Source organism: Crocuta crocuta, unplaced genomic scaffold (assembly GCF_008692635.1).
Source record: "Crocuta crocuta isolate KB4526 unplaced genomic scaffold, BGI_CrCroc_1.0 scaffold111, whole genome shotgun sequence".
Taxonomy (NCBI): domain Eukaryota; kingdom Metazoa; phylum Chordata; class Mammalia; order Carnivora; family Hyaenidae; genus Crocuta; species Crocuta crocuta.
In genome coordinates, this window is record NW_027527611.1 from 4272098 (window position 1) to 4298806 (window position 26709).

General features: G+C 46.9%; 1 protein-coding gene across 9 annotated transcripts in view; it reads right to left on the bottom strand.

Annotated features, from left to right (window-relative positions):
* Positions 1–26709, bottom strand: part of FBXO25 (F-box protein 25) — a 72317-nt gene that overhangs the window by 31045 nt on the left and 14563 nt on the right. For all 9 annotated transcript variants that reach the window (XM_077771667.1, XM_077771661.1, XM_077771688.1 and 6 more), the window contains 3 exons: positions 11043–11146; positions 10134–10183; positions 7707–7799 (listed from right to left, as the gene is read on the bottom strand). In XM_077771667.1, the coding sequence (XP_077627793.1) occupies positions 7707–7799; positions 10134–10183; positions 11043–11146 (247 nt within the window). The remainder of the gene's footprint in view (positions 1–7706; positions 7800–10133; positions 10184–11042; positions 11147–26709) is intronic.

Here is a 26709-nt window from a genome sequence, read left to right on the forward strand (position 1 = left end):
AAAAACGTTCCTCCAACAGAAGGCAAACTTGTGTCATTAAAGAGAACTGGCACACATCTTAGCTTCCCAGTCCTGCTGGGCCACCTGCACAACATGCCGCAGGCCCCCAGGAAGGAGCACTGCTGCAGCCCCAGCGTCTGGGCGCCACGGCCTGGCCCCCACAATCCAGTTGTCTCAACAACCCATCAGCAGATGTCCCAATGCCCGGCCCCGTGGCATCAGTGTCCCAAGAGCAAAGGTTCGCCCAGGTTCTACTACTTGTGATGTTCTCTGCGTCTTGTTATCTGTGGCCATGTTGGTGAACCTGCCATCAGCCGGGGTCATTCTCCATGTTTCAAGTGAGACTTCACAAGAACACCCGAAGCCTTCCATCCGTGAGGCTGTCCTCACTCAAACCATTCTTACCAAATGACTCTATGTACAGACTTATGCATGGTCCATAGGGAAGACAGAGGGTAAATGAAGAGCGGCTGCTGCTCTGCAGGAGAAAAACACCCTTCAGCCCACGTGTAGCAGTGTCTGGGGTTCCGCCAGCCTTGTGCAGGAGCTTCCCGCCGCTGCTGGAGCAAAGTGCCAGGCACTGGGTGCTGTGAGCGGTGGACGGTTATTCTCTCAGCTCCAGAGGTTACTGGCCCAAGCCCTGTGCCCAGAGCCTGGCCTGCCTGCCTGCTCCGGGGACGGCCCTTCCTTGCCTCGCCGGGCTTCCACAGGGCCCCCTACACACCTTGCCCCGGCTTCCACAGGGCCCTCCCCAGCCTGGCTCCAGCTTCTGGGGACCCCTCCCCACCTCACCCCAACTTCTGGAGGCCGCAGAGGAAGACCCCTTCCTCACCTCACCCAGGCTTCTCATTTTGAGGCTCTGTGTGGACGCAGACTTTTAGGGGTCCCTATTCAACCCTGTAGATTCAATAGAAATGTTTCCTAGAAGAACATGTTAATTCTAACACAACAGTAATATGGAATAGAAAGTCAAAAGAAAATACCGCCAGTAGAGGAACTAAGGAAAACTCCAGAACCCTTAATCTCTTATGTGGGCCCCATGGGCCTTTCAGGGCATCCTGGGTGTCCAGACACGCCGTGCATTCATGCTACATCTTACCTCCGGGGCCACAGCCACACAATCCCAACTTGCTGTATCCCCTGGTCAAGTCACTCGATTACCCCTTTTAGAAACCTGGTTTCCACCATTTAACTGTCTTCTAAGTCACAACACTATAGAAACACCCTTTCAGAACACTGTGCGTGCTTTTGGAAATTCCCCTTAGTGAAACACTGCTTGATGGACACACTGTTCTGTACGATACCATCTTGTCTGAGCATGAATCCTCCATGACCCACTTCTCAGTAACCAGCCTGATGAACTCACTTGTTAGCCACATATAAACACATCCATTTAATTAGTATTTACTAATCCCTTAGTGTGGCCAAGGAATTAATAAACTCTCACAGGACCCCAGCATGAGTAGAGGCCTGAATATGTTACGGATGGTAATTCTGAGAACAGTGCCAGAGAGGCCAGGAGAATGAGCAACCACACCCCATCCTGCAGCCACACCTGCTCTCCACGCAGCTGATGAACCCTGACAGTAAAAGGTTAGTATCTGGTAACGACATTGCTCAGTAAGCATTTTTGTAATTAAATCATAGAGGGTGTGCTCGAGTTTCATGAAACTATAAAGAATACAGTACACAGACCCTGTACTAACATCGCTAGATTCCGACAGACGACTAAGGGAACAGTTTCCTGAGCTGGCCACACAGCCTCATTATGCCGCGAATTACAGACTAACGCAAGCTGGGAGACAAAACTAAATACGAAATTTACCCCTGCAGAGAAGAATGGATGTTCCTATGAGGGGTTTTAAATAAGGTTCAAGTAAACCAAACAGTCATAAAGAAGACCTGTTCCAGCTACCGGTTTACAGCGGCGTGAAAATGAAGAATCAGCTACTGCACCATCAGAAGGCCAGAGAGGAGTCTGGGAAAACACAAGACGTAGGAAGGACAACACCGGTCTGTAAGGGAACCCACAACGTGTTTTCAGTATGACAGACGACTATGTGCAGGTTAAAACCTGCCTAGGTTTTAAAATTCTATGCACATTTGTTTATAAAAGAGAAGCTTCCTTGGAGAATATGCCAGAGATGGACAAGGACCACCCACGGGGGTGGGAGGGGGCTCCCAACAGGAATCTGGAAAGGGACTGAGAGCTCATACTACTCTGTGCTAGTGTTTAGCCTCCTTCAAGAGCATGAACTGTTTTCTAGTTAAAAAGCCTATTTGATAGGGGTGCCTGGGGGCTCAGTCAGTTACATGGCTGCCTTCGGCTCAGGTCATGGTATCACAGCTCTTCCCCGCATCGGGCTCTGTGCTGACAGCTCAGAGACTGGAGCTGCTTCAGATTCTGTGTCTCCTTCTCTCTCTGCCCCTCTCCTGCTCATGCTCTGTCTCTCTCAAAAATAAACATTTTTAAAAAGCCTATTCAATGAAGAATATCAAATTAAAGAGTCACCATGTATAAGCAAAAGAGAGTGAGTAATGGATCCAAGATGGTAGCAAGGCCCCACAGGCAGAGGGCGAAGTACGTCAGACACATTTTCCACATGAGCTAAACTGGCATAAACCTTTATACCTTTGAGGGCTTTTCCCCAAGAAGTCTCTACTTTAGAAAGCGGATTCAAATGTCAGCTGCTGCACTGTGCTGCATTCAGACTCCGCATAACACACACGACCTTCCTGCGTGTCCCCATGTCCCCGGATGCTGGGCTCCTCCTGCCAGCAAAGACCCCCCGCCCCCGTGTCCCGGGGAGGAAGCGTGCTTCCCTCCCAGTGCTCCAGGGCTGGGTGTAATCCTGACCCCCATCCCCCTAACCTAACCTTCCAGCAAGGACGGCCTTGCGGTCACCGCTCCCATGCCTGGACTTAGCACGGCTCCAGCAGCTCAGAACCCCAGCTCAGCCCTCACTCCACCCTGGTGCGGGGGGGCATCACTCTGGGTGTTGGGGACACTGCAGTGAGCAAAGCAGACCGAGTCCCCATGCTCCTGGCGCCCTGGATGGGGACCTGGATGGTTAAGACTGAGGTTCAAGGGCTCTGAAGCAATGACTAAACGGGCACAGTCAGGCTGCCCGCTCAGGAGGCAGGTGCTGACCAGGAGGGCGGGGACCAGCCACGCTGAACGGGCTCCGAAATTGACTTCACCACCAGAGAGTACAAGTGTTTACGGCAGGGTGTGGATGGGATCTGCTTTACAAGAGTCTCTGAAATGCTGGTTTGGTGGGTTTCCAAGTGTGTGCTTAATTGTATTAAGTAGAATTCTCAAAATTCCACCAAATCTAAGTCTTTATCTTAATGAAAGTAAGCTCCTAAAACTGACCAAAAATGCGTTTACTTACACATGATTTACAAATGGGATAAATGAAAAGTGAGCAGGATTAGGGACTGGGCATTAAGAACTCACCAGGGTCAAATGTAAGCTGCATCTTGTCTTTACTTCTTCGATAAGAAAATTTCTCAGGCCATATTATGAAATAATAGCTGTGAACAGTCACTTAATGAGAGAAAAATTACTAGCAAGTGAAAATATTTCAGTTTCCATTGATTTTCTGGGACTGAGTAAATTTAATAGCTCAATAAATTATGCTAAAGCTCTTCAGTAACAGGCCAGGACAATTTTCACAAATTATTAAAACAAGAAGGCGTTTGTGGACTGGAGCCAGGATTTAAGAGCAGTCTGAGATCACCGATAACCAGTCAGCCTGACACTGACATATGGCAGCGCCCTCATCACAGGCGAGCGGACAGTGGTGACCCAGGACCGGGTTTCTCAAGGATGCGGACGGCTGGGCGGTGTGGGAGGCGTGAGCACGGGTGCACACGGGCGTCAGCCCAGAGCGGGAAGTGCTGTCCTGCTCCCCCAGCTGTGTGGACACGAAATTCAAGACCTGCCCTGGTGCAGGGGGAGGGGGCCGACCCCACTGCACCCAGAGTTCCACGACATGCAGCTCCTACCCGCTCACAGGACTCCCGGGGGAGGGACCCCATCAGCACGCAGGTGCAGAAGCCATGCTCAGCTCAGCCCCGGGGCCACGTCAGCTACAGGTGTTGGAAGAACACAGCACCCAGAGTTTTCTCTCCTCCTTCATGAAGTTGAGTGAATGCAGCTTGGGAAAAACAACATTTACTCCTCAAAAATCAGACTGAAATTTTGAAAAATGCTTAAAGTAATCTAGATATGAAAATATCTCAAACGTTTTTTTAACAGATAATCCCAAGAATGGTTTACCCCGTTACCTATAGGACTGTGGTGGGAGGGACAATGTGGTCTGAGTGTGTTTTTAGAAGATACTGAAGTTTCATTCCTGCCAAGGTGAGGATGAAGGCTACACCCCACTCCAATCTGCTTAATCTTACTTTGGCAAAAGAAACAGTCTGAAATCAAACAAAACGAACTTTTATTCAGAAAACATGTAATAATTATTCATTCACTAGTCTCAGTTTAAAATTGCTAATTTTAGGGGAACAAAGGGATCTCATGGAATATTCAAAAGTACATACTCTCAGTTTCTTTCATACAAATTGTCAAATAAAACATCCCTGAATGCCACTGGAAACCAAAGGAAACCATGAGGCATTTCACATCTGGTTTATTTTAACACCGCTAACGAGGGCGGACAACTCACCATTCATTATGGGAGATCGATCACCTTACTGAGAACTCCAAGAGAATCCCCTTGGCTGCTGATGTAGATGCTTTGTAGAAGCCTTTAAAGCAGCACAGAAATACCAAGCAGTGGCTCCTACAGACAAAGCTGACTGCATCAGTGCAGGTCACAGTCCCACAGGCCCCTCCCTGGGCCACAAACACCCACCAGGCCCCTCAAGCCCCTCCCTGGGACACACCCACCCCGGAGCCCCTCCCTGGGGCGCACACAACCCACAAGCCCCTCTCTGGGGCACATACACACCCCGTGAGACCCACCCTGGGGCACACGCACCCCACGAGCCCCTCTCTGGGTCATACACAACCCATGAACCCTTCTCTGGGGCACACACACCCCATGAGTCCCTCCCTGGGGCACACACCCCCAGCCCATCGAGCCTCTCCCTGGGGCGTGCACACCCCGCAAGCTCCTCTCTCACACCCCACCTCCAGCCCATCGAGACCCTCCCTGGGGCACATATATTCCTCAAGTCCCTCTCTGGAGCACACACACCCCACGAGCCCCTCCACGGGGTGCACACACCCCATGAGCCCCTCCCTGGGGCGCACAAGCCCACTGGGAAACAAGGAAAGCACCTCCTGCCCAAGCATGTGGAGGCCCTGCATCTCCGCAGAGAAGGTGGCTGCTGGCAGAGTGGAGCTGGTGGGGTTGGGGTGGGGCCCCAAGTAAAGACAGGGGTGAAACCCCAGACTGCGACTGGGAGAGGGCAGAGAAGGTGCGAGAGGAAGGGCAGGGAGCTGACCTACAGCAGGTCTCCAGGTGCACGTGTTTATGTACAGCCTCACGGAGGGCCGGTTCTGTGCCTGTGCTCTTAGCAGAAGGCGGACACAGCAAGGGGTCCTTGAAGGGGGTGTAGGGGTGTCGGGGGGGGCAAGGGTTCTCGCTGGGCAATGACAGAGCCGGGAGGCACTGACGGATAGGAGCAGCCACTGAGGCTGGGAGCATGGCTCTTGGGGGCCTCCTGTAACACCTCCCCAGGTCACCAGGCCCCTGTGACGCCATCACTGGGGGCGACAAGGACATCCACGGAGCACAACTGCAGCTGGCAGTGGACACAGCACGTTTTAGTTTTATGGGTATGCATTTCCTTATGTGTTAGGGAGAAAATTCACAATTTTACCAGTATTATTGTTTAGAATGAAGCTAAAGTAGATATGTTCGTTTTCAGAAATGAAAGACATGTGAAGAAAGGTTCTTGAGCAGATAAGAGTGAGGCATACAGACAAAACAGATCATGAGGGGTGCACACAATGGAAATGAGGCGTCTGGCCACAGTCCACGGATCCTCCCTCATCACAGCACCTGGACCAGCACCGGAAACGTCGAGCTGGACCATGAGGAGCCCTTCTCTCCCCCGTCTCCACCTGGCTGCGATGTCTACCACCCCGCCACAGGTGAACTCCCTCTGTGGGGGGTCAAGAATGACTAGGACAAAACAACTCGGCAGGATCCGAACTGTAAGAGAGACCATGGGGGACACCTGGGGGGCTCAGTCGGCTGAGCGTCTGACTTCAGCTCAGGCCATGATCTCACAGCTCACGAGTTCAAGCCCCACGTCGGGCTCTGTGCTGACAGCTCAGAACCTGGAGCCTGCTTTGGATTCTGTGTCTCCCTTTCTCTCTGCTCCTCCCCTACTCATTCTCTCTCAAAAAATAAACAAGAGAGAGAGTGCACCCATCAGTGCATGCGCACCATGGAGAAATACCTCCTGGAAAACAGACCCTTGTGCTGACATATGGTTTTCCTGGCCCCTGGATTTTTTTTTTTTTTCTTACAAATAGTTTATTGTCAAATTAGTTTCCACATAACACTCAGTGCTCATCCCCAAAGTGCCCTCCTCCATGCCCATCCCCCCCTCCCCCCCACATTCATCAGTCCTCAGTTTTTGTCAGCATTCAAGAGTCTCTCATGGTTTGCCTCTCTCCCTTTCCCCCACCATTTCCGCCCTTCTTCTCCCCCTTGTTCCTCCGTCAAGTTCCTCCTAATCCTCCTATCTGTGCAAACATATGGTATTTGTCCTTCTCTGCCTGACTTATTTCGCTCAGCATAACACCCTCAAGGTCCATCCATGTTGCTACACATGGTCCTGGCCCCTGGATTCTTGCCACTGTGACCAGGCTGGGTCACATCTGAGCGCCTCACCTAGAGAAGAGGTGGACACTGGCCAGTGTGTGCACCCGTGTGACAACTCAGAACATGCTCTGTCTGGCCCTGGTGCTGGAGACTCCCAGGGAGACTCCCAGGAAGCACGCGGCCCCATGGGACCCCCACATGCCAGTCACACTCGATGCACTGGCCAACTGTGATCGGGGCCAAACGAAACAGGTACCATTACCTCATATGTAAAGTTATTTAACGCCCAATATTCTTGTCCTTCCACTAACACTTTTAATTTCCTAAAAACTCTCCCTAGGGAAATATTTCCAACATGTCACAGCCCTATTTAAAAACCCAATATTAACAGCATCACGAACCACTGCTTCCACTTTGCCTACAATTACAGGTGATACATGCTCTTTTTGAGACGAGAGAAGCTCCTTCTATGAGTAGACAGTCCACACACTCAAGGCCTTTGTGGGAATCTATGCTGGTGAGCCCCCTTTCTTCTACCAGCTTGCTGCTTGCTGCGAAGCAGGGTTCACGACTGTGACAAACACCACGTACAAAATGCACATGACCTCATCAGGTCAGAGTCTCCCCAAAGACCTGCTCTTCCCTCTGCCCTCTGACCGCAATGACCCCGGCAGACCAGACCACCCTATGCGTGTGGCCAGTAAACCTGCAATGCAGGGCAGCCGTGGAAGAAAGCACACGGGACACAGGGCACCCCAAGCCCCCATTAATTCTGTTTCCCCCTCAATGCCTCCCCATGCTCTTTGCTGCCATCTGCACCATTGCTGGAAGCGCTTAGATACTGTAAGCCTGTCACCTCAAAACCCAGGCCATCAAGTGTCATCAAAGTGGCTTCTGAAAAAGACTTACCTTGACCACGTAATTGAACCTCCGAATATCCTGAATTGCACTGGAGAAGTCTAAGCGATTAAAAGCCTCTCCCAAAGTACAATAGCCATGCCTCTGGAAAACAGACACAAAACAGTTGAAATCCATAATCAGTCAATTAGTCAAACTAAACTGACAGTTACTGTGAATGAGTCTGTGCAAAATTGTTTTTTGAATTTTGGAAAAGGGCATTTGTTTTTATGATTTATTCCATACTCAGATGAACGTGGAATAAAACAGCAATGCTAAATGGAAATCATTTATAATCAAGACCTGACGTACCACCATTTTTACACCACTGCTGATACAGACAAATATTAAATTGCTTGTTGACTTCTGCTGGGACTCGTAGGGGAGTGAAGCCACGATGCAAGGTGTCTTGTGAGGCTCCTACCTCTGCCAGGCTCGTGTGAAGACCTGCAGGCTACAGATGCCCGTGCAGAGGCGCCCAGTCACCCTGCAGGGAGCCCTGCACCCCGCAGCTCCGGAAGGCATCCGGCCACACAGGACCGAGGACAAGGCCCAGGGCTTTGGGGGACCCTGTGCAGTTTTCAGGTGGGGGCAGGGGACATCGGGCACCGAAACCCAGCAGCTGGTCATCAGACCCACACGGCCCAGGGTCCAAGGAAACAGGTGAAACACAGATTGTTTTCCAGGCCCGAAAGCACTGCTGTGTAGCCAGCTGTTTGTCCTCACAGTGCGCCCTACACTCCACAGCCTGTACACACTCATACCTTGGGTTTCAGGAGTCAGTTCTACTTGATCTTCTGTATCTGAAGTACTTGAGAGTATCAAGATTTTCATTTCATAGCTGTGGAGTTAGAGGAGCTGCTGATAACCCTAGAAACAGGAGGTGACACACTCTCCCTCTCATCCTAACGGGAGGCGGGATGGGACTGGCAAAGCAGCATCTGATGAAAGACGCTCGGCAAAGGAGGATTTGGTTTTGTGTCCAAATCCCAAGATTAGTCCTAATGTGTCACAGACAACACTTGTTATTAATGAATACCCGCTACATGCACAAGATTTTCCTGGGAGCTGGGCAGGAAGCAAAGGGTAATTATAGATTATAACCTGAAATCAATCACTGCTGATACTTTCAGGTTAATGCCTTTCTCCTCTCAATCAACACAACTCTAAATGCCTGTGTGGACACAGACTCCTTTCCCGGTAGCCTCCATGTCACAATGGCCTCTTCTATTTGGGGAATCAAATCTGATTCACAGACTGCAGAACCCATGTTTGGGCCACGTGAGCCCACCCGCCCGTGTGGGGGCCCAGAAGCACATGTGGAACCACAAACGGGCTGTGGGGCAGCCGCAGCTGTCCACAGTGATGAGCAGCAGGTACTAAAGGCACGGATGTACGCCGCAGTGCAGGGAGCGGGGCTGGCTCTCAGTCGTGATGCCTCACCCTCCTGAGACTGGCTGTGTCCCTATTCAAAGGGTCCATGCAACACCTCTGCAGACTCACAATAAACTCCCCTTGTTGTTTGTGCTTTCCCAAACGGACCTGTGTTCTGTAGTCAGCGTGGTAACACAGAGCAAACGAAGTAAGAAGCTCAAGCTAGATTCTGCCACAGGCTCTTCTGATGGTGACTCACTTAGAGGGGGCACGAGCTGAGGGCTGTCTCAGACCACGCGCGACAGTACGAACTAGTACCCAACAGGTACAGTGCGTCTTCTTAAGAAGCCAACCTGGAAGGTTCTAGGGAGCTGGGCTAGTTTCAGGACATCCACTAACAACACCTCTGGAACATTTAACCTAAATATATGCTACACACCTGCTCCCTACGTTATTCTCCCCACTGTGGCAGGATGGGGCAAATGCAGCGTCTAAGAACGCAGAAGGAAGGAGGCTTCCCTGGATACTAAATGGAAAACGGAGGCAGAACTGAAGTCAACTGTTGACGGCTCATGAAAAAGCTGCCGTCAACTAGACGAAGACTGGAGGGACGAGGCTCACCCTGCTCCTGCAGCTCACACTCAACCACAATGTCATCCTGGCACTCGACGCAGGGGCGGGGGGCACCAAGGCTCGCACCAGCCACAGCACACGACGGCAAGGACACATCCCACCAGCACCACCAGGTCGCAATCGATGGCTTCTTGGGAGTCATGGGGAGAAAATGTCAAACTGTCCGAAGGTCCATACTTGTTTTGAAATAGCCCTTCTGTTGATTCAGATTTGTACTGGCACTAACCACACACTGCACATGCACAGGTAGGTACACACATGTGCGCGAGCATACACACACACGCGAATCACGGCTTCAAAGATCCTAGGTTTCACCTACTGGAATGTGAATCACAGATTTCATACGGCAAAAGGAATCATTTATTTAATAGGACATTATGTGTTCAACAGAAACAATACCAAACATAGTCTTATTTATAACAGAATACTTACTTCTCTTGTGCTTTCTTTATGGACATAGATCCATTTCTCACGATAAAAACCTAGAATAAAAATTAACTTTGTTTTTAAAACCTGGCAAATCATCCAAAATGAAGATTTCTAAGGAGTTTCAACAGTTGTACGTGCTAACAAACTTATCTGACTTCGTCACAGAGATAAGAGATGCTTTCACTTGGTTAAATGTAAACAGAACTGCTGTGTCCAAAACACCTTTCCATGAAAAATGACTTAGGACAGCACCAAGTCTTAGTAACTTAGAAGAAAGCTAGCGTCTTAACAACGGCAGTAATATCAAAACATAAATGACTATAAAAATGTGATTATTAATTCTCACGTATCCTAATAAAAATTTTTCTTCTATTGCCTTTTTCACAGACCTCAAATCCCAAAGCTTCAAGGCCTGCAGTGACTCGGATCTGTAAGCCCCAATCTCGGTCAGTAGCCTGATTACCCCCAAGCTGTTCTCAGGCCTCCAGCCGTGCTGTCACGTAGGTGAGTGACCGCCACCAGGCCCCCCGGCCCCCGCCCAGCCTGCACACTTCTGGGTGTTCCTAACCCAGCTCTGCCCAGGGTCTCCTGCACACAAGTCCACACTCAAGATGCCCTGCAGTCGGGCCTCCTTGCTCAGAAGCGAGCTGGTGGACTGAACCACGACCACGCTCAGGCATTCAGACGTCCGAGCTGTTCTGTGGACTTTGCTATCTTTCGTTTTTGCAAATCTCACTAAAGAAATGGTTAAGCTGTGAACAGTCTGAAGACTATGTCAGTGGGTAACACTGGATATAGCAGTCATTCATGTATCATCTCTTATTTCTAAAGACAGCAGCATCGAATCCATTTAGTATATCGATATAGTAAACAAGAAGAAATTCATAACATTGTTAATAAAAGTGATCTTACATTGAGTATTTGTATCATTTCTAAAATGATCCTTTTTCCTCTTTTTGGATGTGTATTCCTGCTCTTCATTAGTGAATATTTCTTCATCGTCACTATTTAAGATACTGAAATAAAGACACATTTTATTAGATACTTTTACAGGAATTATCTTCATTTTTTCTTCTTTTATTAGAAAAAAAAAGATATTGGTTTGCAATTCAGGAGACCAAAATAAAAATCATGTTAAATTCTGAAAGCAAGGTAATTTTTAAAGCATATCATAGGTTTGAACTTACAAGGCTAATGCCTCGTGTATTTTTTGATTTGAGAAATCTGAGATTTACCCTGGTTATTTTGAAAATGTGCTACCAGGAAGTGCTGAACATGTTTCAGACTCTTCCTTGCTCAACCAAGGTAGTTTCAGACTTCAGAGCACTTTACTACAACACAGAGATCATAAACAAAACTACAAACACTCTGGAGAAATGGTAACGGGGACATAGGAGGCCCAGCACTGACGCAGGACTTGCCATTTCCCTGATGCAGGGTTGAGGGTACACACTCAACGCAGCTGTTCACCTCTTAGACGTTCCAAGACTTAGCCAGAACCACTACTGCACAGGGGCTTTTTCTTAGTGTGTATCAGCCACACAGCACTGTCAGGGCACTTAACTGAGGCCAGGTGATGGAAAATGTTCCTTTTTCCCATTTAAATACATCTAATTAAAAGCTTTCCCAATTTTTCTTCTCTTTTTGGCTAAAACACAGAAACAAATTTTAAGGTAGTAACCTAACAACCTTTTCTTTAAAAAGATAATATATAGTTATAAGAAAATAACACAAAAAGCAGTCCACCTCCTCAGAAGTAAAGACGTACACAATTTTCATTTTCAACATACTGGCACTGGGTTGTTTCGGTCTGCAATCGGGGAGAGGCTGCTGGAGAGGAGGTGAGCTGGCTGGCGGAGGTCCGGGCTGTGGCCCGAGCGGAGGGCTAACGCTGCTGCTTCCCCAGCATGCTGGGCAAGAAGGCTGCACGAGGCTCCTTCCACCAGCCGCTGCACGTGCCAAGGGAATCTACTCATCACAGTCGACGTGGACTTAAACCTCACTGACGATAGTTCTAAGTCACCAAGACAAGCACAAGTGTGTTTACAAAAACACGTACAAGCTTCCCATTCAGCGCAGGCGTAAACAACACCAGCTCGTGGAAGCTGGTCGGTCCTCGCGGCTCAGCTTCGTTCTCACACTGGCTGCTTGTCGTTGATTCAGATCCTGAACACAGAAGCTTTCAAAGCTGAACAGCTTAGCTTCTCTTACTACAATCTCAATCACACCAAGGAAAAGCAGACAGCTGTTGTTCTCTACAAAGTGTGTCCCAGGACTGACAGAGGCCGCACGTGGGGAGCAGAGGAGGCAGGCCTGGGTGGCACCCCAGATCCCCCCCCACCTGTAGGGAGGAACAGTCCCATTTCATTTGCGGGACACGTGGGCAGGACTGGCTGCGTGAGCAGTGTCCTTCCAGCAGGTGGACCACAGGTGTGGACTGGGGCCCCTGAGGCCCCCACACTAGTGCACATGGAACGTGGAGTCAATCCACTTGGCTGTGCGGCTCAGGCCCCAGGGACCTGCACTAGACACGGCACCACCCACCACGTCTCACACCTCCTAGGATGGCCACTATAAAACAGCCAGAAAACAACAAGTGTGGACAGGGACACAGAGAAACCAGAGCCCCCTGTGCTGGTGGGAATGAGAAAGGGCAGCCTCTTTAGAAAACACATATTTGCAGCGATTCCTCAAGAACTAAGCACAGAACCACGGGCCAGCCCAGCAGTACCCAAACGATGAGAGAGCAGAGTCTCCGGGACAGTCCGGAAGCCCACACTCGTGGTGGCTGGAAGGTAAAACCACTCGTGTCTGTTCACAGGTGGATGGACAAGCACAACAAAACATGATCCACACACAGTGCAGCAGCATTCGGCTTAAAGCAGAAGGAACTTCTGGCACAGCCTGGAACGTGGGTTAGTCCCGAGGACATCACACTAGGCGAAGCAGGCTGGTCATAAAAGGACAAACCCTGAGTGATTCTGAGTCTCTGAGAGACACGGGGCTGTGGAACCCACAGTCAGAAAGCAGAGTGCACCCGCTGGGCTGGGGAATCATTTCCTAGGGTCCCAGCCTCTGTCCCTCAGGAGGAGCGGTGAGGGCGTGGGACAGCTGCCCAGCCTCAGGACCACCAGGCCACCACACTCCCACCCTCCCTCCACCCACTTCTCCGCCCCTTCACCACCTCCGATGACTCACTGTAAACCCCAGCTGCGACGTGACTACAGGAGCCGAATGTCAGGAAGATCCCCGGTCCCACTGTGACTGGTGTCTTCAGGAATGAGCTCCCGCCAGCCAGGGACATGGGGGGTACCTGGCACACCCCATCACCACTGCTCCCATCACCTGGACAACTCTGCATGTCCAACCCGGAAGCCCATCTGGAAGTGCACCTGTGTCACGGACTCCCTGCCCCTCCTGATTCACCGTCTTCCCCCAAGCNCCCCGAGCGCCCACGCCTACAGTGCTCACCCTGTCTGTCCTCGATCACAATATAGATTTACAGTGTTCAAGGTAACATGTCTTTTTTCTCCGATCCCACTGCCTGAAACGAGAACCTCACAAACTATAAACCAGGCAAGTCCGCTGTTGCACTGGGCTGATTAGAGGCCCTTCAAACCACGTCGAAGTGCGGACTCCCGCACCTGCAGTCGAGACCCTAACCGTCCTCAGGAAGGTTTTGCGCCCCTTGCTCTACGTCTTCTTCCTCTAGTGGGAACATCCGTTTGCTTGATGTTGTCCAGGAGACCCCCTAACCTACCCTCAGTTTTGAAAAGTCATTTTCTCTTGCTGTTCCCCAGGGGTGTTTTCCATTCCCGTCTTCCAGGTGGGGGCGCCCTTCTGCAACCGCCCCTCCGGCGCGGGGCCCTCCAGGGAGTCGTTAGTTCCATTTCTGTAGTCTTCACTTCTGACTGGTGTTTACATTTCCTGCCTCTGCTGAAGGTCTCACCGAATCCATCCTCCCTTCTCTCCGGCTGGGTGGGCACATTTGTGGCGGTTACTGTCGAGCCCTCATCAGGAGCACTGCTTACTGCTGTTTCATTTAGTTCTTGCACCAAGGTTTTGTCTTGTTCTTTCTTTTGGAGCATATTCCTCACTCTCCCCGTTCGGTTGACTTTGTGTTTATCTTCCTGAATTAGGCTCCTCGTCCTAAACTTGAGGGAATGGTTCTGTGTGAGGTCATCCCCTGTGTAGACTGCGTGTCTGGTGATGCTGGCCGGAGCTGGGACCGGTGTGGGCTGGGGTTGCAGGGCTCTCTGAGCGGGGGCTGCCCTGCAGGATGGCCAGAAATGGCAGTGGACTGTGACAGCCCTGAGGCTCCCCATGCAGCAGGGGCCCTGACAAAACAGCTGAAGCGGGTGTCAGCCAGGGTCCCCCAGGCTGTGCACAGCTGGTAGGGCGCCCCGGCAGAGTGGCCAGGGTCAAGGTGGGGTGCAGACAGAGGGTCCTGGGGGCTGCGAGAGCAGAAGAGGGTGCCAGCTGAGGTGGTCCCCGGGCTTTCCATGCAGTGGGCATCCTGACCAGACAGCTGAAGGTGCAGTGGGTATAGGCTGGGGTGTCCCAGGGTGCTAGGTGCAGGGGGTGCCCCAGTGGGGTGGCTGGAGCCAAAGCGAGCATCAGCTGGGAGGCCCTGGAACAACCCGGCTGGCGTCAGAAGCCAAAGTGATGCGGGTCTGGAGCCTTCTGGGATGCTCTGTGCAGGGGGAGGGCTGCCGGTGCAGGCCCAAACACTGGGCCAGTGAGGACTTCTGGGCCCCACCCCCGCCCACATCTCCAGGTTGGGGGAATGCAAACCTCAAGGGTCACGGCTTCTCAGACCCAGAAAGTTCCAGCAGCTCCCCACTGTTGAGTGAAATTTTAAGGATGATTCTTTTATAAACTAGCTCATCTTTTAAACTGCACCTTTTTTCTGAGCCCAGAACGAATGTGCTTCAGGTCCCTCAGTGCTATCCCTCCCCGCTGTGGTTCACAGCCTTGGGGGTGGGGTCCCTTCCTACCAAGTCTCTCTCTGTGCCTTCTCTGTACAGTCTCTATCTTCCATTGTGCAGAAGTTGCTCAGTCAGCCCTCTGCTCCTCCTCAGCAGGAATTGCGTGGTTAATAGCAATGAGTTTGCGGGGGGAGGGAGTCCTGGAGGAGGTGAACTCAGGGTCTCCCTATGTCACCGCCATCTTGGCCCAGAAGCAATCCTGAACACGACCTAATTTGGAAAAAGGATCCTTGGGGATGTATTCAAGTGAAGGACCTTGAGATAAAATAATCCCGGATTAACCATGTGGGCCATAAATCCAATGGCTGGTGTCCTCATAAGAAGAGGAGAGGCCACAGGGAGACAGGGACAAGGCCACGTGACGGTGGAGACAGCCGCTGCAGTGATGTGGCCACAAGCCAACAGATGTCAAGACTGCTAGCAAACGCCACGGGCCAGACACCCCCCTCAAATCCTGCTGACGCCTGCACTTTGGACTTCTGGCTTCCAAAACCATTAAAGTCTCCATTGTCTTAGGCCACCGATTTTATGGCTGTGGCAGCCACAGAAAACAAAATCTTTTAAAGTTAGTTCAGGTTGATATTGACCTTGAAAGCACCTATGTGCTATCAATCCTACTATTACATACAGAAGACACTGGGAGAGAAAACCTCAGCAGACGTAGTGCCTTGACATTTTATAAACCAAAGCAAACAAAGCACAGTTTACCCAAAACAAAACAAAGCACAGTGAAGCCCCTGCACACAGTCACTAACACATGGTCCCCAGGGGGCCTCNATAGTGCCTTGACATTTTATAAACCAAAGCAAACATCACATACAAAATGTGGCCCTTTTTACCCAAAACAAAACAAAGCACAGTGAAGCCCCTGCACACAGTCACTAACACATGGTCCCCAGGGGGCCTCCTCTGGCGTCTCTCAGCGTCGGAGCAGGAGCAGGACGGCGTGTCAGCCCTCATCCCCAGCACACCCGGTTACGGTTTTCTGCTACCCATCGATTCATCAGTGGTGGCTTATTAAACTTTGTTTTTTATCTGCATATTTTCCAAAAAAGATCAAGGGTTATAGTATCTTCCCCTCCTGGCCAAATGCCCAAGTTTACTCATCTTTGTATTTAAAGTCACTTTATTACATCAGCAGAGTATTAGTCTCTCTTACAAAATGATATTTTAAAAGAAAAAGTCCAATTTGTTTAAAGTTTTAAAAAATGATGAAAAACCTGCTTTTAGGATTGACAATACTTTATTGGTGCAAAATCTCGCACCCAACACCCTCAAGGACCGTGAGGCAGCTATATTCCGTGGAGCACACTGGATGGGGGTGGGGGGGGTCGCACAGCCTCGTGGTGTGCCCAGCAAGGAGAAGCACCGCCCCACACACCACATGCTCTAGCGAAGGAAACGTGGCCTCTCAGAGGTTCCGAGTGGAGCTCCCCGAGCAGGGCGCTCAGGTGGGCCAGCTCCAGCAGCGGCAGCACGGGCGGGGCGGCGCCCTCTGGCCCAGACACCTGCACTCAGTGCTGGCCACCGCCTCCCCCTGCTGCCCGCCTGACAGACAGACTCCCCAGCACTGGTGGTGATATCCACACAGCTACTGACCAGATCAATTCCTGTCCACTGAAGTTCAGAAATTGTGTCCATAACACATAATGATGCAGAGATGAGAGCAGTTCTGTAGCAGGGAGCACAGCCCCAGAGCAGGTTCAGGAGATAAACTCAAGATATTCAGCGAGCCACACACATACCATCTAGGTAAGCCAACTTCTTAGGGTCAAGGCCACAGTGAAATTTAGGAACGTGCACCACACACGAAGCAGTGAGACCAAGAGCTTGGTGAGGAATGCACTACAGAATCGAGTACAGACTGGACTGTTAGAGGCCAACAGGACCAGAGAGGCAGAGGCAAACGGCTGTTGAGCAAACAGGACGTACTCATGTGTACAACTGCAGGGCACAGCAGTGTGGAGCGGTTGTCTCAGAGTGCAGAGAACCACCACGAAACGTGGCAGAGGGAACAGGAGGGGTCAGCAGCTAACTGCAGCATCAGTTACCGTAGGGAGCAGCAGTCAGGATTCAGAACAGAAGGAACCAAGATACAGGATCAAGGTGCTACCATAAAGGTGAATTAAGGGGAAAAAATTTCGCAAACACTGAAAGAGCGAAAGCAACAAGATACCAGGTGACAGGCTTCTTGCTGTGTGTGTACGAAGGGCTGTACGCAAGCATCGACATACACATACAGGTCCATCGGAAACACTGACAACTAGAGCCAGACAGCAGGAAGGGTGCAGGATGCAGCCATCAGAAGGACGAGAGCTTTGGATCGGCCCACAGAGCAAAGTCAAATACAAAGACTGATTATAAGAAACACATCTATGAAAAGATGTTGAAAACACAGGTCCCAAGAGAAACAACGGTCAAGGGAAATTATAGCATTAAATACAGATATTGATAAAAACTTAATAAAAGTAAATAATTGGAGAGAAGCCAAGATGGCAGACCAGAAGTCTTTTTTCCATCTCACGTACATGAAATACAGGCAAATCAACACTAAACCATCCTGCATGCTAGAAAACTGATTTGAGGATTAACACAAAAGTCTGCACAACCTGAACCATAAAACTAAGCAAGTACGTGGCACAGAGAGGTGAACTTGGGGACAGAGAAGCTGGGAGGGCTGTCTTTGCTTGTCGAGAGAGGAGAGAGACAGGGGGGTGGGGGGGAGGCAGTACGGGAAAAGCAACCCCCACAAAAGCAGCTGGAGAGAAAGTGGAAAAGTAGAAACAGCTGCAGAGACAACTAAAAAGGGAGAAATTAGAAAGAAGGGGGTTTAAATCCCATTAAGACTCTATAAACAAGGGGAGTACAGAGTCTGAAACTCTGCAACTCCATACCTGGCCGTGCTCTGGTGGGAAGGGTGAATTCCCTGGAGCAGAGTGGTTCTAGGAGGTCCTTTGGGCCACACGTGATTTTCCATAATCTCTGAAACACTACTGATACATGATCGCATGAAATTTTTCTGAGGTGGGCTGGCACCCAGCCACAGTCTCTGGACATTAGCAGCAGCATGGTCCTGTGAACCTTCCTGGGTGCAGGCAGCACCTCGCCAATGCTCGGTGAGACCCTCCCCCAGAGGATCTGAGCAGGTCAAAGCCACAGTTCCTCAGAGGTGAGGGATCAGGAAACAGCCGCATCTGAGATAAAACTCAGGAGGGAGGTGCCGCCTGGCAACCTGACAGCTTGGTCAAGGACAGTGTAAAAGCAGGGAGTGGACAGAAGCCAGAGACAAAGGACACGTGTACAATTCCTGGTCCAGGAGAGCACAGAGTTCCAATACTAGACAGGGTAGCTGGGTAACACTATTTTCACCCCACCCACACATGCACACACACATACCTACAGGCACCACAACAATCCACTCCAGTAAGCAAAGCAGCACCATCTAGTGGAGAATGGAGCCATTACACTAAGCCTCGCCCAACTGGGTCAGCCTTGCTCATCAGGAACAACACAAATCTCTCACCCTACTTAGTTTAAAGACTTAGTTTAAAGACAATAAAGTGCTTCATAGTTTGACTTCTATGGGAAAATGATGTAAAATCAATTGTATTTCATACTGTTCACTGGTCCAGCTATTCAATTTTATTTTTCTTTTTTGTTTCATTTACTTGAATACAGAAAGAGAAAATTTAATTTTCAATTTTCATTAAAAACATTTTTTCTAATTTTTTACTTTTTTGTAAATTTTTCAAATTCTATTTTACTTCCATCATTTCAAGTTATTCTATTTCATCATACTCGTTTTCTCAAAATTGCAAACGCTTTCCTTTTTGTTTTTTCCTTTTTTCTCTACTCAATAAAACTCCATTCAATAACCAGACCAAAACACACTTAGGATCTAGATTCATTTATTTGATTTTGCTTGTGTGTTTTAATTTTTTTAATTTTAAATTTTTTCCCTTTTTTCTCTAATCAATCAAACACCTTTCAATAATCAGACCAAAATGCACCCAGGATCTAGCAACATTTATTTAATTTGGTGTGTGTGTGTTTTAATTTTCTAATTTTCCCCCCTTTTTTCTCTAATCAATCAAACTCCTTTCAATAACTAGACCAAAGCACACCTAGGATCTAGCATCATTTATTTGATTGTGTGTGTGTGTGTGTGTGCTGTTTTTAATTTTTTAATTTAAAAACGTTTTGTCCTTATTAATTCCTCTTCTTCCTTCAAAATCATGAAATGAAGGAATTCACCCCAAAAGAAAGAGCAGGAAGAAACGATAGTCATGGACTTAACCAACACAGATACAAGCAAGATATCTGAACCAGAATTTAGAATCATGATAATAAGAATACTATATCTATACAGAGGTTTAAAAAAAAAGTAAAAGCTAGTCAGGATGAAATTTAAAAATGCTCTAACTGAGCTGCAATCTCAAATGGATGCCATGGTGGCACAGATGGATGAGGCAGAGCAGTGAATCACCAATATAGAGGACAAACTTATGGAAAATAATGAAGTAGAAAAAAAAAGGGAGACTAAAGCAAAAGAGCACAATTTAAGAATAAAAGATATCAGTGACCCATTAAAAAGGAACAACATCAGAATCATGGGGTCACAGAAGATGAAGAGGGAGAAAAAGAGATAGAAGGGTTATATGAGCAAATCATAGAAGAAAACATTCCTAATCTGAGGAAAGAAACAGACAGCAAAATCCAGAAGGCACAGAGGACTCCCATTAGATTCAACAAAAACCGACCATCATCAACAAGGCATATCATAGTCAAATTCACAAAATACTCATACAAGGAAAGAATCATGAAAGCGTCAAGGAAAAAAAAGTCCTTAACCTACAAGGGAAGACAGATCAAGTTCACAGCAGACTTATCCACAGACACTTGGCGGGCCAGAAAGGAGTGGCTGGATCTAGTCAATGCACTGAATTGGAAAAATATGCAGCCAAGAATTCTTTATCCAGCAAGGCTGTCATTCAAAATAGAAGAAGAGATTAAAAGTTTCCCAAACAAAAATTAAAGGAGTTTCTGACCACTAACCCAGCCCAGCAAGAAACTTTAAGGGGGACTCTCTGAGGGGAGAAAAGACCAACAAAAACAAAAACAAAAAGACCGAAAGCAACAAAGTTTAGAAAGGACCAGACACCACCACCAGTAACTCCAACTCTACAGGCAACACAATGACAATAAATTCATATCTTTCAGTACGTACTCTAAACGTCAATGGACTAAGTTCTCATATCAAAAGACACAGGGTAGCAGGATGGATAAGAAAACAAGATCCATCTATATGCTGTTTACAAGAGACCCACTTTAGACATAAAGACACCTTCAGATTGAAAGTAAGGGGATGGAGAACAATCTATCATGCTAATGGTCACCAAAAGAAAGCCAGAGTGGCCGTACTTATATCAAACAATCTAGACTTTAAAATAAAACTGTAACAAGAGATGAAGAAAGACATTACATCATAATTAAGGCTTCTATCCACCAAGAAGACATAACAACTGTAAATATTTATGCTCCAAATGTAAAGCACCCAAATACATAAATCAATTTATCACAAGCATAAGGAAACTCATTGATAATAATACCGTAATAGTAGGGGACTTCAACACCCCACTTACGCCAATGGACAGATCATCTAAACAGAAAATCAACAAGGAAACAATGGCTTTGAATGACACTGGAACAAATGGACTTAACAGATATATTCAGAACACTTCATCCGAAAGCACTGGAATACACATTCTTCTCCAGTGCATATGGAACGTTCTCCAGAATAGGTCACATCGTAGAACACAGATCAGCCCTCAACAAGTACAAAAAGATCAAGATCATACGATGCATATTTTCAGACCACAACTCTATGAAGCTTGAAATCAACCGCAAGAAAAAATATGGTGAGATAACAAATACTTGGAGATTAAAGACTGTCCTACTAAAGAATGAATGGGCTAACCAAGAAGTTAAGGAAAAAATTAAAAAGTACATGGAAGCCAATGAAAATTATAACACCACACCCCAAAATCTCTGGGATGCAGCAAAGGTGGTCATAAGAGGGAAGTATATAGCAATCCAGGCCTTCCTAAAGAAGGAAGCTAAAGGTCTCAGATACACAACCTAACCTTCCACCTTAAATAAGTGGAAAGAGAACAGCAAATAAAATCCCAAACCAGCAGAAGACAGGAAATAATAAAGATCAGAGCAGAAATCAATGCTATTGAAACCACAAAAACAGTAGAACAGATCAATGAAACCAGAAGCTGGTTCTTTGCAAGAATTAACAAAATTGATAAACCACCATAGCTAGTTTGATCAAGAAGAAAAAGGAAGGACCCAAATACATAAAATCAAAAATGAAAGAGGAGAGATCACAACCAACCCATCACAAATACAAATAATAAGAGAATATTATGAGGAACTGTACACCAATAAAATGGACAATCAGGAAGAAATGGACAAATTCCTAGAAACATATAAACTACCAAAACTGAAACAGGAAGAAGTAGAAAATTTGAACAGACCAATAACCAGTAAAGAAATTGAATTAGTAATAAAAAATCTCTCAAAAAAACACAAGAGTCCAGAGCCAGATGGCTTTCCAGGGCAATTCTAGCAAACATTTAAGGAACAGTTAACACCTATTCTCTTGAAGATGTTCCAAAAAATAGAAATGGAAGGAAAACTTCCAAACTCTTTCTATGAAGCCAGCATTATCTTGATTCCAAAACCAGACAACGACCCTACTAAAATGGAGAACTATAGACCAACTTCCCTGATGAACATGGATGCAAAAATCCTCAACAAGATATTACCCAACTGGATCCAACAATACATTAAAAAAATTATTCACCACGACCAAGTGGGATCTATACCTGGGATGCAGGGCTGGTTCAATATCCACAAAACAATCAATGTGATTCATCACATCAATAAAAGAAAGGACAAGAAGTACATGATCCTCTTAATAAATGCAGAGAAAGCATTTGAGAAAATACAGCATCCTTTCTTGGTTAAAAACCCTTAAGAAAGTAGGGACAGAAGGATCATACCTCGAGATCATAAAATCCAAATATGAAAGACCCAACACTAATAGCATTCTCAATGGGGAAAACCTGAGAGCTTATTCCCTAAGGTCAGGAACACGACAGAGATGTCAACTCTTGCCACTGTTATTCAACATAGTACTGGAAGTCTTAGCCTCAACAATAAGACAACGCAAAGGAATAAAAGGCATCCAAATAGGCCAGGAGGAGGTCAAACTTTCACTCTTCCGAGAGGACATGATACTCTCTATGGAAAACCCAAACATTCCACCAAAAAGCTGCTGGAACTGATCCATGAATTCAGCAAAGTCTCAGGATAGAAAATCAATGCATAGAAATCAGATGCCTTCTTATACACCAACAATGAAGCAACAGAAAGAGAAATCAAGGAACAGATCCCATTTACAATTGCACCAAAAACCATATAATACCTAAGAATAAATCTAACCAAAGAGGTGAGAAATCTATTCACTGAAAAAGATAGAAAACTTACGAAAGAAACTGAAGAAGACACAAAAAAATGGAAAACTATTCCATGCTTCTCGATAGGAAGAACAAATTGTTTAAAATGTCACTTCTACCCAAAGCAATCTACATATTCAATGCAATCCCTATCAAAATAACACCAGCATTCTTCACAGAGCTAGAACAAACAATCCTAAAATTTGTATGGAACCAGAAAAGCCAGAGCAATCTTGAAAAAGAAAACCAAAGCTGGAGGCATCACATTCCCAGATTTCAAGACGTGTTACAAAGCTGTAATCATCAAGACAGTATGGTACTGGCACAAAGAGACACTCAGATCAAGGAAACAGAACAAAGAACCCAGAAATGGATCCACAAACGTATGGCCAACTCATCTATGACAAAGCAGGAAAGAATTTTCAATGGAATAAAGACAACCTCTACAGCAAATGGTGCTGGGAAAACTGGACAGCAACATGCAGAAAAATGAACCTGGACCACTTTTACACGATACACAAAAATAAACTCAAAACAGATGAAAGACCTAAATGTAAGGCAGGAAGCCATCAAAATCCTTGAGAAGAAAGCAGGCCAGAACCTCTTTGACCTCGGCCACAGCAACTTCTTACTCAACACGTCTTTGGAGCCAAGGGAAACAAAAGCAAAAATGAACTATTGTTACCTCATCAAAATAAAAAGCTTCTGCACAGCTAAGGAAACAATCAGCAAAACTAAAAGGCAATGGAGGGAATGGGAGAAGATATTTGCAAACGACGTATCAGATAAAGGGCTAGCATCCAAAATCTATAAAGAACTTATCAAACTCAACACCCAAAAAACAAATAACCCAGTGAAGAAATGCACTAAAACTTGAATAGACATTTCTCCAAAGAAGACATCCAGATGGCCAACACACACGAAACGATGCTCAACATACCTCATCATCAGGGAAATACAAATCAAAACCACAATGAGATACCACCTCACACCTGTCAGAATGGCTAACATTAACAACTCAGGCAACAACAGGTGTTGACAAGGATGCAGAGAAAGAGGACCCTTTTGCACGGCTGGTGGGAATGCAAACTGGTGCAGGCACTCTGGAAAACAGTATGGAGTCTCCTCAAAAAGTTAAAATGAGAACTACCCTACGGCTCAGCAATTGCACTACTAGGTATTTATCCCAGGGATACAGGTGTGCTGTTTCAAAGGGGCACATGCACCCCAATGTTTATAGCAGCACTATCAACAATAGCCAAAGTATGGAAAGAGCCCCAATGTCCATCGACAGGTGAATGGATAAACAAGATGTGGTATATATACACAATGGAGTATTACTCAGCAATCAAAAAGAATGAAATCTTGCCATTTGCAACTACATGGGTGGAACAAGACCATATTATGCTAAGTAAAATTAGTCAGAGAAAGACAGTATCATGTCTTCACTCATATGTGGACTTTTAAGATGTAAAACAGATAAACACAAAGGAAGGGAAGCAAAAATAATATAAAAACAGAGAGGGGGATGAAAACATAAGAGATTCTTAAATATGGAGAACAAACAGAGGGTTATTTGAGGGGCTGTGGGAGCGGGGAGGGGCTAAATGGGTGAGGGGCATTAAGGAATCTACTCCTGAAATCATTGTTGCACTATATGCTAACTAACTTGGATGTAAATTTAAAAATAAATAAAAATTAAAAGAAAAAGGTAAATAATTTGAACATACAATTTAAAAAGCTATAATAAGAATTACTAAAGATAAAAGCAAATACCAGTAAGTAGAAAAAACAACAGCACTAAAAAATAAATCTGAAGCTAGTTCTCTGGAAAAAACAATCAGCAAGTTAAGCCACAAGATAGCTTTCAGAAAAGTTAAGAGTATAAATACTTAAATTATAGAATGAGAAGAAAATTACAAATTAAAACAGAAAGTTTTTAAATCTGTTAAGGACTATATTATGAAATACTTTGTAAATAAGTCAGAAGAAATAAAACTGATAGTTCTTTAAGAATATAAACTAGTAAGACACCAATAAAAAGAATCAGATTTTTTTCCTTAAAAGTAGGGCAGGTAGGGGCGCCTGGGTGGCTTAGTCGGTTAAGCGTCCGGCTTTCGCTTAGGTCATGATCTCGCGGTTCGTGGGTTCGAGCCCCGCGTCGGGCTCTGTGCTGACTGCCAGCTCAGAGCCTGGAGCCTGTTTCAGTCTGTGACTCCCTCTCTCTCTGACCCTCCCCTGCTCATGCTGTGTCTCTCTCCTCTCCTAAAAATAAAAAAAATAAAAAAAATAAAAAAGTAGGGCAGGTAATTATAAAGTCTATTTAAGCAGCAGCAACAAGGAAGAAAAAGTAGACATCTGTGAGCAAGAACAGTAATGAGGGGAAGCGTCTCATCCTACCTGATACTAAAACACATAATAAAACCTCATGAAAACTGCCTCTGGTCTAGCTCAAGATGGCTACACAGGAGGACTCTGAACACAATGCCTCCCTTAGATACATCGAAACTCTGTGACATACGAGGCTGTAGCAAATGGAAGAATGGCTCTCAAAGCCCTGAATGTGAAGACTCCCCTACCCTGGGGCCCAGCACAGGCGTGGCTGGCTGGAAAGTACCCAGACTTTCTGTGAACGAGGCTGATGTGCTTTTTAGGAGGCACTGGCCTGGGGGGCAGGCACATAATTTAACAGACATCTCAGGGCCTACTGATACGCTCTCCAGAGACAGGCTGGCAGGCGACATCACTGTGCTCCCTGCTCACGTTAGGTCTGGAAAGACATCGCTGTGCTCTCCTGCTCACGTTAGGTCTGGAAAGGAGCCTGTACGCCCCTCTGGTGTGCTGCTTACTGTGGCTGCCACCCCCGGGGCACCCCTAGATCTCCCGGCTCTGGTGGCCAGCACGGCTCGAGCTGGGGGCTCACAGGACCATATAGTTGCCTACTCTATAAACTGCTGCCCAAGGGGCTGGCCTCCCATCAGCCTGAATCAACGTGCTGGTTGAGATCCTCCCCTTTGGAACAATGACTGGTTTTGACACATTCAACTACTAGGAGCCATTAAGAAGAAAGCAGGCTGCCTGCACAATCACAAAGATGTGAGAAGTGATCAAGACCCGAGGGCAGGGTTGACAGAGAATCTGCAGCTCCTACACAGGACCAACCCTTTAAGCCTGGGAGAGGTGGCTGTTTCCTCTAATGCATAAAACTCACACAGAGAGTCAAGCAAAATGAAGAAGCAGAGTAATATGTTTGCAACAAAAGAACGAGATAAAACTTAAGGAAATCTTAGCGAAACAAAGATAAGTAACTTAACTGATAGGAGAGTTCAAAATAATGGTCATAAAGATGCTCCCTGAGCTTGGAGGGAAAGTGAAGAAAGAATGTCAATGAAAAGACAGAAAATGTACCAAAGTACTTAGAAGTCCAGAGCTAAAGAACACAATCACTGGACAGAAAAATACAGCAGACTAAAGGAAAGCAGAAGAAAGGTTCAGTGAACTCTGAAGACAGAGCAGTGGAACTCACCCAATCAGAGAAGCAAAAAGAGAAAAGAATTAGAAGAGCTTAAGGAAGTGGACCAACATCCTCACTACAGGGGCCCCAGAAGAACAGAGAAGACACAATAGCTGGGGGCACCTGGGTAGCTCAGTTGGTTAAATGTCCAACTTGATCTCAGCTCAGGTCTTGATCTCAGGGTTATGAGTTCAAGCCCCACATTGGGCTCCGTGCTAGGCGTGGAGTCTACTTTTAAAAAGAAAAAGAGAGGAAGGTTTTCATGGCTGAAAACTTGCTTACCCTGGGAATAGAAACAGACATCCAGACCCAGGAAGCCCAGAGAGTTCCATAAGATGAACTCAAAGAGATCCACACCAAGACACATTATCATTCAACAATCAAAACTTAAGGACAAGGCAAGAATTTTAAAAGCAGCAAGAGAAAACAATTGGTGTATACAAGAAAACCCTGTAATATTCCCACAGACTTTTCAGTAGAAATTTCACAGGCCAGAAGGAGTGGCATGATGTATTCAAAGGGTTGGAAGAAAAAACCATCGAGATTACCGT